Source organism: Melanostigma gelatinosum (assembly GCF_949748355.1).
Source record: "Melanostigma gelatinosum genome assembly, chromosome: 1".
Lineage (NCBI taxonomy): Eukaryota > Metazoa > Chordata > Actinopteri > Perciformes > Zoarcidae > Melanostigma > Melanostigma gelatinosum.
This window is the reverse complement of record NC_136634.1, coordinates 10,716,530-10,730,203: the sequence shown is the minus strand read 5'-3', so window position 1 is coordinate 10,730,203 and position 13,674 is coordinate 10,716,530. Positions and strand designations below refer to the sequence as shown.

The 13,674-nt window shown below is 42.2% G+C and overlaps 1 protein-coding gene across 1 annotated transcript; it reads right to left on the bottom strand.

The window, feature by feature from the left end:
- Window positions 1-4,733: 4,733 nt before the first annotated feature.
- ciartb (circadian associated repressor of transcription b) lies at window positions 4,734-12,828 on the bottom strand. Its single transcript, XM_079270421.1, has 6 exons — window positions 12,719-12,828; window positions 9,893-10,343; window positions 9,508-9,583; window positions 8,714-8,792; window positions 6,760-6,886; window positions 4,734-6,383 (listed from the first exon to the last, which is right to left on the bottom strand). Exons 2-6 carry the CDS (start codon window positions 10,301-10,303, stop codon window positions 5,997-5,999), a joined length of 1,080 nt encoding a protein of 359 aa, XP_079126547.1. The 5' UTR covers window positions 10,304-10,343; window positions 12,719-12,828; the 3' UTR covers window positions 4,734-5,996.
- Between the last annotated feature and the right edge of the window lie 846 nt (window positions 12,829-13,674).

The window sequence follows — 13,674 nt, the reverse complement described above, 5'->3', positions numbered from 1 at the left end:
TAGAGGGCCATGGGGCCTGGCCCCACCATGAGCCACACAAAAAAAAGAAATAAATTATAATAATCATAAATTATACAAATTGTCAATATTTGTGTTTTGCGGACCCAGTCGCCATTGTATCTCTACATCTAATTGGTTACAATCCTCGTCTTTGGACAGACAGACAGAGAGAGAGCGAGAGAAAGGGACAGACAGACAGAGAGAGACAGACAGACAGACAGACAGAGAGAGAGAGAGGGACAGACAGAGAGAGAGCGAGAGAGGGACAGACAGAGAGAGAGAGAGCGAGAGAGAGGGACAGACAGAGAGAGAGCGAGAGAGAGGGACAGACAGAGAGAGAGAGAGGGACAGACAGAGAGAGAGAGAGAGCGAGAGAGAGGGACAGACAGAGAGAGAGCGAGAGAGAGGGACAGACGGAGAGAGAGAGAGAGAGAGAGGGACAGACAGAGAGAGAGAGAGAGAGAGAGAGGGACAGACAGAGAGAGAGAGAGGGACAGACAGAGAGAGAGGGACAGACAGAGAGAGAGCGAGAGAGAGGGACAGACGGAGAGAGAGAGAGAGAGAGGGACAGACAGAGAGAGAGAGAGCGAGAGAGAGGGACAGATAGAGAGAGAGCGAGAGAGAGGGACAGACAGAGAGAGAGCGAGAGAGAGGAACAGACAGAGAGAGAGAGAGAGACAGACAGACAGGTCTAACAATGCCTCCAAGTCATGTGTGTGTGTTTCTTTTTGACAGTAAGTGGGCGGACCCAGTCTCAACAACTGACTGAGTAGTATTCCTGATGAGTAAACTGACCTTTGTGTGTACAATTAATGGATGGCCCTTTAAGTCTTTACAAGAAACAATGGAAGAAACTGCACAAATGTTTCAGTACTTTGATCTACATTACAATTTGCATTTTGTGATTTCATATTTACATGTTGAGTAAAACAAATACACACAGACAGCAGTTGTAATGATGTAATACACATTATAGTACTTTAATAGATTGAGAAAGGTCTGTTGAGCTACTGTTCTCCTCTTAAATATAATTACATGTGGCATGACGATCACTCTCTGGAAATGAGCTCCAGGAGGCTGCTTCCATTATTCATACCAGAGCACAGCCAGACCCCTATTCTTGGAAATGAGACTTAATGTGGCCATATTTAGATTCGGTGCTCTTGATAAGTCACTGAGTGACATGTCTTTGTTCGTGGTCTAATGATAGAAAATGCAATGACTTTTTATGACACGATACTTTATATTGTAATGGCCATTTAAATTAAAGAGGACACTCGTATTTCTTCATGGCATATTATACTATGACTTTTTTATGACATTGTTATGACATATTCAATTATATATTGGTATTGAATACGATAATCTGACTCTCTGATATTTCTTCAAGACATACCATATCATTATTTCTTATTGTATGCTACATTATGACTTTTTAATGACATTTTCATGACATACTATTTTAATTTGAGAGTAGACCATACTATGGCTTCTTATGACATTTTATATGAAATATGTTTTATATTTCATTAATTTCATTAAATTTGTCATTACGGAGTATATTAAGACATAACTATTATTATGACATATCATTATTGTTATTTCTATGACATATTATACGATGACATTTATGACATTTCCCTTGAAATACCATAGTACGGTATTAAAAAAAAGTATTAATATAAAATTATTTTCATGGCATACTATACTGTGACAATTTGTATTCCACTTTAATTGCATAATATACTAGTACATTTTTATGACATTTCTATGACATACTATACTATAACATATTTTATTTCACTTTTTATGACATACTATGCTGTGACATTTATGATATTCATTAATTTATTCATTTATTTTATTCATGAAATACTATAATTAAAATGTTTTGACAAAGAATATAATTGTTTCATGGCATGTTGTTGACATTTTTTTGACATATTGTATTGTTATTCTTTTGGCACATCCATACAATGATTTACTATACCACAACATTTTCATATTTCATACTATACATTTTTTCATGACATACTATACAATATATAAAGGTGTTCGGTCCTCTGACAGATGAGACCTTTATCTCTGTATGGTGTGAATGAGTCCATTCCTTGCTTTGTGGGGATTACATCAAAGTGTGTGACAGTCTCTTGCAGAATGGTCTGAAACATGCTGTTCTTCCTCCCACTGCTCTGAAGAACTGCAAATTATCAAGGAAGGCGGTGTTTTTCGTTTTTTTTCATTTTGATAGACTGCTCAGCAAAACAGCAGATGTATTAGCTTTGATACCTTGAATTCATGTCCAAAAAGCTTGCGTGACCCCTGTTCACTCACGTATCTGACATTTGAGACTTGGGAGTTAATGACAGAGTAATTAACAAATCAGATTTGGTCGCTGCATGTAATCAAATTTGATGAGTGTGGTTGTGACTGCCTTTTAAAATTGCAGGATTAAAGACTATGAGTAGGAATACGAATCTCACTGTTGCAGTTCAGAAGGATGCATTTGAATTTCACAGCAAGATTTCAGAGGAGAAGCCGCATCTGCTCTTTATTCACAACACCTTTTTCTCGCATGAAGAGGTATTTTCTCTCTCCATTTTTATATATATTAACTGATTGGGGGGGGGGGGGGTGACTTCACATCTGCCTCTAGACTTGAGAAATGAATTTCATCGAAACTGTAGCTCCATATAAATAACTGCAGCAGAGTGAAGCACGATACCACCTTGGCTCTGATTCAACACCACGCCGCCTTGTCATTTCACACTCAGCTGGTGCTACAATCAAGGCCAATTTACAATGAAAGGGTAGCTCGAGAGAATGAAGCTGTATTATCCATGGGCCTATCCTCCTCCTTCCTCTTTTTCTCACCCACTCGCCTTTGAATGCTTTCAACAAAAGGCTCTCATCGCTGCTCCTCCAGTAATGACGAGTCTTTGTAGTTTTGCCCACACATATAGCCCGGACAAAAAACAATTTTGTAAAGCACAACCTCTGTCAACCTTTGAAATGGAAAGCTATATGAATGCTTGTCCATTGTATTATCAGTCTATAATGTAACCAATTATGTAGCCCTTATATAGTTGAACACATAATTGAGCAAATTAACATGTAGTTAATTATCACTTATGGTATATTCTGACACTTGCTGGTTTTTCTGTGCACTTGTGAATTTCCCCCCCAAGAAATATATATATTAATCTCTTTACATTTATATTTCTTGCTTTTTGTTTTCTGTACAATTTCTCAGAACATCACATGTTCACCATTGGCAGTCTGATCACTGCACAATGTAATTTGGTCCAACTCACTTAGACAGCTCTATGCAAAAAACTAAACGTGCCTTTTCTGGGTGAGTGCGAGGCAGATCTGTGCCAAATGTCTTTGGGTATGGATGCTGTCAGGACATCTGTGCACGTGAGTCCAGACCATTAGCCTTGCCCTGGGAGAGGGAATCTAGGGTGGCAACGCTGAAACAATGCAGTCTGGGTAATAAACTCCTCTGCCTCCTGCCAGTCACCCCTTTAATCTGGAAAAAGGGACACGTGACTACTGTGCAAAATACGAAAAAGACAAATCCCCCAAATATGGCTACAGTTTTTAATCTCCTTAACTTTCTGACAGCTTGTTTTCCAGCCCACAAACTTCTGTTTCCACCCTCTGTGAACATACAGTGTTCTTACTGAAGAGAGTAAAATGGGTCTGGCATAAGTTGAGTAAAACTGAATCCAGTGCTTTCAACCAAATTCACCAAAAGCAACTAAAAAGCAGCATTATGTCGCGTTTTTAAGGATTTTCCAAACGAGAATAAGGAAAAGTCTGCTTCACGACGTGCTGTGTAAGATACATCTATGGTGATTCTGCTTGCAGAGCAACAACGGGTGAACTCGAGATGGTTACCTTTTCACCTATAGATGGCAGTATTCGGTTGTATATTTGGTGACAGTTGTCAGAAATACTCCATGTCTATCACCAGTGTAGGTAAAGTTCCTCATGCAACGCTTTGAGTACAGAGTACAGCGCAGTTGGAGCAGAAAACGGTTTCTTGTATCACTCAGAACTTTAGAAAGTATATTTAACTGCTGCGATAAGGAAATAAAGCACAGTCACAGTCTTGTTTTTTTCCTGAAAGTGATGCTTGTATTTTTTTCATTACCTCTATCATTATTAATCTAGATTTGTCATTGTGCGTGTTGAACAGGCAGGTCACAGTTTTAACTCTGCTGTCTGGTTTGTCAACAGGCACATATTGGGGGAAAACACAAACTACACTCACTTTCTGAGAAATGAAATGATACTGAGCTGGTACATTTCACTGCACTTCTGTGGCACAAATTACTGTGCAAAGTACTGAAAATGACATACTTCCTCGCAAGCAATACATCTTAATTTCCCTCCAGGAAGTGTGCTCCCTTTGAGTGTTCCCAGTCGACTCTCCCCATAATTGGTCAAACTGATATAAATCAGATCTTTGATGCTTAATTGAGCTCTGTTGAGACTTACAATCAGCTATTTCATAGATTCCTGTTGCTGACACAGTTGGTCTTTCCTCCTGTGTCTTACCCTTTAAAAAGGTGCTGCTCACTATTAAACTCAACTTAGAAATGGAAGAGCTGAATAGCACATTAGAATGATATAATCATGAGAAATTCAATGTGGAAAATGGAATTTTAATTCTCAATCCTTGAGCAATTTCTCCTTCTCTGCATTTAAAGTAACTTCTACTCTGCTGTATTTAGAACATTTGCAATAAAACAATCTGTAGCCATTTTGCATCAAACAAATATAATCACATTTATTTTGAAAGTATAAAATTTCACACTATAAAGGCCACTTTTCAGGGAAAATCGACAACCTTTCTGTAAGATTTACACAGAGAAATAGCATGTCCCTCTCTGCTGGTTTAACATACTGTCCAGTTCTGTGGCAAAATAAAAGAATTGTTCTACTCCACCACAGAAAGTAGTTGGCAAGATCTGAATAATTTACTCGACACAGGAAAACGGCAGGAGAGTGAGAATTCCGGATTTGTACATCCCACAGAGGAGCAGGTTTTCTGAACGGTTCTCTCTCTCTGTCAAACCGGCTTACAGGCACAGCTCGACATTACAGGCACTGTTTGCCTTCTACTGGGAGACTCGAACAAGAAATCTGCAGTTGACATTCTTTACAATGGCACCAGTCAGGCCACGACAGCATCCCCATGGAGAGAGAATCCTGTGTTTGTACAAACAGAAGGACTCGTTCTGCAGACCTCCCTGTCAGAGGCCGTTTGGCTCACTGCAGACGAGGTGTTCAGACTCCGAGTGCAGCGTTCACATTCCTACTCACTAACTGTGACGTGGTGCCCACTGAGGTAGAACAGTTGTACCAAAAGACTTATTTATAAAGTATACAAATGAGTAACAGTCACATCAATGAACCTAAAGAGTGGGGTGGGGTGGGGGGGGGGGGGGGATAACATCACATTTCACCCACATTTTCAGCACAACAATATGTAGACCGCTGACATATCTGGATATCTGAAAAAAAAAATCCCTTCCAACACAAACTACTACTGCAGTTCTTTCCCTTTCAGGCAGAATGGCAGTTTCACAGATACTAAAATTGTATTATTGCATCTACAAGCCAGTGGGAACAGTTCAGCTGTGAAATGACTAGCTCCGGTGATCTCGGCATGTGAAATCTATCCTTCTCACTCTCGCACGCGCCATTCAAGAGTGCAAACAAAAAAAAACAGAGATAAGTCAACAAACGGGAACTAAAGCGGACACTTGTCATGTCAGAGAGGGCGCATTCCCATACAGAGAGTACAACACGTTCGGCAACACTCCTTCCACATTAAAGTGGTATATGTCACGTCCCCTTTGAAGGCTCCTGTCTCTCCTGAAGGCCGGAATGGACTAAGCGAGCCGACTGGCTCCCGGCAGGGTGGGCAAGGCTAGGCTGGGCCATGCGGCGCTTACAGCTGGACACCCGGCCGTCTGTGTGGACTAGGACCAGCTGCTGTCTGTCAAACCCCCGGTTCCCTTACGGATAATAATGCTTTCTGTCGACTTGAGGAGCCTCTCTAGACAGGGCGCGTTGATTTTGCCCGGCGGAGGGCCTCTGGGCACCAAGACTGTCTTAGTGTGGCTGTCTGTGCTGGAGGACACAGCGTTATCCTGCGTTAGGTCTCTGGGGGCCAGCAGGTGCCTGGAGCCAGCCTGGGCCTGTTCTGCTATGGGGGAGCAGATGGGTGTCGTGTGGGGCCACTTCAGGTTACTGGCGGAGTAGGCTCCAGGAGGAGCGAGGTCAGCGGCTCTCAGGGTTTTGACGCCTGCTGGAGGATCACTGACACTGACGGGGCTCATGACTGCAGTGATGGTCACTGGAGATAGCTGTTGGGAATGAAGGAAACGGTTTAATTTCAATTGTCAAGTGGTTTGTTGTTGAGGGACAATGTCCATTAATTTACAAGAAAACTGTAAATGAGCCAGAGTTCACCTCGTTTACCTAAACGTGTCCCTACCAAATATCAAAGGCACATGAAAAATATAAAATAATAACATAACATATATACTTGTAACTCTGTTAAAGCCACTGCGAGAATACCTCAGTTTAAATAGCTTTTAATCCCCCCCCCCAGACATGTGATTAAATAACAATAGATATTTTCGTCCCCCTGTCACTGCATCGTCACTGTATGTTCTTGGCAGCAGGTTTTCTCGAACTCAAGAGCTCTTACACAACAGTTCTGCTTTTGTACAACTTTACCTTCGGTTTCTTGGTAGGAACAGCTTCCTCTGTCTGGGTGACGGTGACTTGGTCTGTAAGTTTTACATTAGGGAACCAGCTCTTCAGCATCTCCTCCATTTTAAGAATGATATTAACATATTTCTCCCTGGGAAAAGAAGGAAGATAAAAAAAGAAGGAAGAAGTGAGAGCGAGTGATAAATATTTACCGTAAGTACCGAGTAAGCTACCAATAGTCTTGCCAACAAGGTGGGTAAACACTTACACTCACGTAGAAAAGCCTGTACTCTGTGTGTGTGTGTGTGTGTGTCAGTGGGAGGGGAGTCTTGAGCTCGTTTAGAGCTCACACGTGGCCTGATGCATAATAGCTCCGCTCGCCTCTAAATATAAAATGCCAAAGCAACAACGGTCTCCAACAGCACTCACTGTGAAAACATAAACTAATTGTGATGACGCAGTTTGTGTTGGAGGTGCGCAGCAGAACGCTGCACCCCATTAACGACCAGCCGTCACAACCAGATGGTGGATAGGGATTAGCCCGTGTCATATGATCAGGACCTTCCTGCTATACTCCATTCAGGGCATGTTAAATTCATGTGAAAGATTATCCGCAACAGTGACTGCTAAAAAAGTCACTTTGATCCTATCTACTATTGTGCTGCTGCAGGGGCTGCCAGCTGGCAGCACAGAGCAGGCACAGAGAGCGATGCAGGGAGGGGGGGGGGGGGGGGGGGGGGTTAGTCCACCTTCCAGCCTCTGTCCCGGCTGTCTGGATGGAGGCTGCCACACCCACTCTTTGTCTCCCATATGAGGGCAGCAGCTGGTGGGTGAGGGCTTCAATTAGTCTGTGCCAGACTCAGCAGCACTTTATTTTATATCAGCATACCGTAATGCTTGGCTTCCCATACAGGTACGAGTAGTACTGCTTTAAATTCAGAGGAAGATGGTACATGAAGCGGCTATTTCATCGATAGACTTTCAGTGTAATCATAATGTGCTATTACGCTAAAACATTCTGTCCAATTAAAATGATCGTTAGGTTACTCAATCAACAGACAAATGCTTGACAAGAATTTGGATAATAGCTAATCACTGATTACAGCTTCTCAGATGTAATTGGCTTTTATACCATTGTAAATGAAATGACTGTCGGTCGAACAAAGCCAGCAGTTTAAAAACATCACATTGGACTTTTCACTACCGTCTGACATTTATTAGACTAAACTAATGAATTCCGAGGGATTAATCAACAGAAAATATAATAATTTGTTGCAGGCCTAGTAAAAAAAACAATGATTTGAAGGAAATTGAAATTATAAAATAGCTAAATTTGTTACGGAAGGTTCTGCTTTACAAGTCAGAATATGTCATTATAGATATTGTGACATTGATTTCAACCATATTATCTTCTACTCAAGTATACAAAATCAGATGCTTAAGAGCCTGAGAATGTCAGATATTTGCTATTTCATGATGTATAACAATTCTAAAACATTTAAACATTATTGTATCACAGGGACTAAGACTTTCTCCTTTGAAGAAGTGATGTTATATATGCCATTATACCGTCTGGCCAGTGGAGAGCTAATCAAGCAGACACAAGTGTGCTGCTCCCACAGCAGAGCCGGATACATTTTTAACAAGATGCCCAGCTATAGCGCGACACGGCCATCTCTGCAGTAAATATGTCCTGCATGTGTGGGGGTGGTGGGTCCTCGCAGGGCAACCTGCTGTGCACCATGTGTTACAGACATGCTGTAAACCCCTTTGACCCACAGACAACCAGCAGCATTTCGAGCTAAGATCACTGAATGTTGGGTTGAGTGTATTGTATTTGTGATTGTGATCAAATTTCCGTAAAAGGCATCACAGTGTGTTTGTAGCTAAACATGCAGGAGATACACTGACTATTCTAAGATGACAGAGATCATTGTTTCATGTATAACAGCATGTGGGTCATGCCGAGGACACTTACCCCATGCACGGGTTCTGCAGGACACCCATGATCCTCTGGATCCTGTCCATGGCCACACTCTCCTGGAAACTGCTGAGTCCTGGAAAAGAAGAGAGTCGTACCATGAGCCACATGAACTGTGTCGACAGCAGGGCTGAGTCTGTGGAGCAGACGGATTGTGTGAAATGCTCGTGTGGAGGAACAGACTCCCTGCCTCTGTGGCCTGGAAGTGTTGGGTCACATAAGGTTTGACAAAGATCCCAAATGAAGCAGTTTTCAGAGCTTGTCTGAACATGGCGCTATCTTCCAGACATCCTTATAATGTCCATCAGACGACTCACAAACAGCAGCTGCTTAACTGGAGACTCTGTGGTACAGTATGTTCTCACTCCCCTCTGCCAAGCAGCTAATTTATAACAAGGTCTGAAGCGTGATATTGCTCTCAACTGGCAAAAAATTAAATTGTATCCGTTTTTAACTCTTAAAAAAGGGACATTTAAAAAAAAAAAGTGTAGTTACTAAGGAGCTTTATCCAAGAAGATAGACACACACACAGGAAATAGTTGGTGGTTACTTAATACCTCAACAACAATACATGTTTCAAACATATCACTTTCAAATCTCAAGGACGCTGGGGGATAATCTTAAAAAGAGTCGCATGTTGTCTATCCAGTCTATTGTTCTTGATATTGCTTTTCTCTGAGACGCAAAAAGACAGGCAGACACTCAACTATGAAATGATTGTGTTAAGACAGGATGAATCTGAGATTTTTCGAAAAGACAAAAACAAAACATTTATTAAATGATCGACTTACGTTCTCGGTATCTCCCGGAACGAAGGCCATTCAAGATAGACGACAGTGGATGAATGTAGCACTGCAGCTCCATGCACTGGAAACAAAAAATGATTAATTTGTAGCTGATATCATGATACAAACATATATATATATATCATGTTTGTATAAAAGTTGCTGAACATGATTTATAAAAACCCTAAACTCCCTCTGCTGTTTGACTAGAATGACTGGTTCTTCAGAAGAGCATGACTAATTATGCTTCTAGTTGTAGGACCATCTTTACTGGAAGTGTGATGCACGAGACACTGTAGAACCAGCAGGGGTGTTGATCGAGGTGATAGGGCGCGCACTGACACTGTGAACCACCTACTGTGGGAAACAGACAGACGTCAGAGGTGCTCACCTTTCTCCTGAAAATTCGGTTTTTCTCTGACACGTTGGAAATGAGCTGCCGCTCCTTGCACTCCTCCTCTGTGGAGCTGTGAGGTCTCTTCAGTGCTGGCTGAGTGTTTTTGCCATTTGTTTTTTCTACTTGCTGTGTTTTACACAGTCCAATGGTGCCGGCCCATGTCTCCGTGCAGCCAGGGGGAAAGCCCCGGCAGGAGGCGTCCCTGACCTCGCTACAGTTACCGGCGCCCTCCTTCACCTCGCTGCTCCGGCGGCAGCTGCTGTCAGACAGGCCCAGGTGTGGCGAGGTGCTGGGAGATGAAGGAGCCTCTGTCTGGCTGTGCTTCCCTGTACAGTCAGACTCCTGTTCGCTCTCATTGTCACTCGCCAGCCAGTCAATGGAGTTGTCCGAATCCGTAGCAGACATCCTTGGCTGCAGGCTCTAAATAGCACTGACCATCACTGACCTGACAGACAGAAAGCAATGGTTACTATAATTACATAATACAGAAACGCTTAAAAATCACCAGCTAGAAGAGTGATTCAAATGAGAAACTGCAGCAAAAAATGTAACAAATTCAAGCCGTATAACAGCTTGAATATATGCAGAGTCCTTAAACAAGCACTGCAGGTTAGTCTGGATAAATAAACAAACTAAATGAATCTCTAACCAAGCAGACATGATTAAAGGCACGGACACAGCAGAGCAGACGGTGGCAGTGAGACCACAGTTGTTGAGACCACAATGGCCTGTTTGTTTTGCAGATGCAACACCTGAGCCAGTAAACACAGACTAGCCACCACTCAAAGCAAACAGCAAACATCCTAGAGTCCACAATGGGCCAGCGAAGCTCTCGGACACTCCATTTTTCTCTCTGGCAGAATTGTTACCATAAATCTCAACATCATGACGAGAACAAATACATATGATCTACATTTAACAATCGCCAGCTTGAGTTGTATCAGCCGGCCTGCCAGCTGCTACCACCACATTCATTCATAAACATTGTTAGCTTCTTTATTCAAAGGGGGCAGGGGTCTGCCACCATGACGACTAGCGCCTCAGACTGCCGCCCTCCCGTCAAGACAAGTGACAGTCGAGGGGGGATTTTAGAAAATGAGAGACTGACACCGTTTGTTCACAACACGGAGAATGCCTCGTGAATAAAAGCTCCACTGGCCTAATACTCTTCACTGATGTTTAATTTGTTCATGGGATCTTTAGATCCATCCATGTTTCCTCAGTGATGAGCAAATGAAAGATAGGGAGAACAGCATTTTCAGCATGGTGTTTTGGGTGGTTAACGGCTGGCATGTCTCTTGCCTCCTGTGAAATTTGAGGCTCGGAGTTAATTGCTCCCTGGGTCTTTGTCAAAGGACGACCACCTTCTGATCTTATTGTTGCAGGGGAAGGTGGAGCAGAGATTTCACAAGCTCTAACAAACACAAAGAGAGAAGCTGAAAAAAAATGTATTGGGATATTTCCAACTGCGAGTTACAATATTGCTCCATGTAGACCAATGTTGACCAATTTTAGTGAGAACTAAACGATGTGAAAGGAAAACGTTTGTGCAGTGGTCAGATTACCAAACAACACAGGAAAGAGCTGAGCTGTAATACAACGCTGAGTTTATTTCATATCCAAATATAGACTACTTGGAATTAAAGGATCAAGATTCAAGTTGTCCACTATCAAATATACCTTCTACTGGTTGAATCCCAGATGGTGCTTTAAAAATTGTGACAAGACACACAACGGCAAAATGTGTGTATATATATATATATATATATATACATACACACATTTACACAGTGTATCAATTAAAATGTAATTCTAATATATGCATAACTGCATTTCATCCGTGAAACTGCAAAGAGATCATCAAACTGTATTACTGTATGTGTTGTATTACGTATCACATATCCAGCAAACATCCTATAAATCGTCTCAGTCACGTTTGTGCTTTTCTATAAGGCTTCCTGCAACACACCAACACAACACCAGGGAGATATCAAGCACGAGTGCATTCTTAGTCAATAAAAACCTGAATTTCTGATGATAGCATTCGTTTGATTTGTGCCGTAAAAAATACCTCACTTGTTCAAAGAGTCACTTTGAATGCACCACACAGGCCTGTGGTGTTTCAGTGTTCTATTCAAATGTCTCACTGATAACAGCTTCTCCTTAAACATGTGCTTTTAAAGAAGACATTCATTTGTTAAATAGGTCTACCTGTATAGGTGGGGCACGTAGAGATGCCCACTTCTCTCTCTCTCTCTCTCACACACACACACACACACACACACACACACCACACACACCCACACACACACACACACACACACACACACACACACACGCACACGCACACGCACTCTGATCAAATAAAAAAACGGTGATAAAAAGGAATTATATGAGAATATAATGTCCTTCCCAGAGATCAAACACTATCTTTCCCAAAGAGAAATAAAAACATATTAAGTGATTGAACCGATCTGTCCGCCTTAAGGATTCAAATCAGTTGGGTAACAGACACAATAGACTTCCTCATCAGACATAGTCCATTTGGCAGCAGGCAGCTGTTTGATCGTATGAAACCAGAAATGCAGATACAGGGCTAATTAATAATCATTGTCACAGTCACACCTTCATCTGAAATATGACAGCCTATTATTAATAACCCTTCACTATGAATAAATGTTCGCTGATTGGCATGTCTGCGTCAAATTCCTGTGGTTGATTTTATAAATGAAAATATTTCCGCTAACCCTCCTGCACACTCAGAGATAACGAGTGATGTTTACCGGGATGATAAAGATGCGGATCAGAGAAGGCACGCACCTTTCCCAGGATGGAGCGGCTGGTCCAACTCTTCCGTTGTTCAGCGGTAAATCCAGCAGGACCGTCGGGCAGAGAGCAGCTGATGTGTTGGACGCGCGGTGTGAGAGTGGGGACACGGTTCAGCCTGAGATCGGCCCGTGTTGCTTCTCCCAAGGCAACGTGTCTGGGAGGGCGGGATTAGCGGGGACCGGCTCTCCCATTTGCTCGTCAAATGCCCCCGACCGACAAATCGGCTTCTTCTCTCGGTGCAGCCGCGGAGCAATAGGCGGGACCGGTTTACATATGCAAATGACATGGAAATGCCACGAACACGTGGACACGCGGAGCGGTTTCACTTCAGCCAGCAGCTGGGCGAGAAGTCAATCCAGGGCTAGTTTTGATCATTCCGCAGGCATTCGTCCTCATTATATCACCCGGACGATGATGCCGGACTTGTGGCTTGTCAGGAAACGGAGGAGCTCAAGGACACTTAAGCAGAACACGCGGACTGTCTGGCAGTGACAGTAACTGTCCTACATTTAGAATACATCTAGTAGTAGTGGAGGAAGTATTTAGGTCATTTAAGATACTTCAGCAAAAATAGCAATATCCCACGACAAAACTACTCAACAACAAAATGGACTATACATGTTCAGTATAGGCCCTGAGATGTAGTTTTAGATTTACATACTTTTAGTTTGTTACATGCTTCATATTGTATATAAACTGGTCATATGCTATGTCTCTTTTTAATCTGTAATCTAATTGAATGTCTGCTGTAATAAAAGTACAGCAAATAGCATTGTGGTAAAATAGATAGTCGAGTAAAAAGTACAATATTTCCCTCTGCAAAGTACTATGAAGAGCTTAAATACAGCCTATTTAATACAACAAATGTAATTAGTTACTACGCCATTCAAATAAAGTCAAGCGAGGTCTCTAAATTGTGCATGAATAAGTGATAAATTACGATGAAC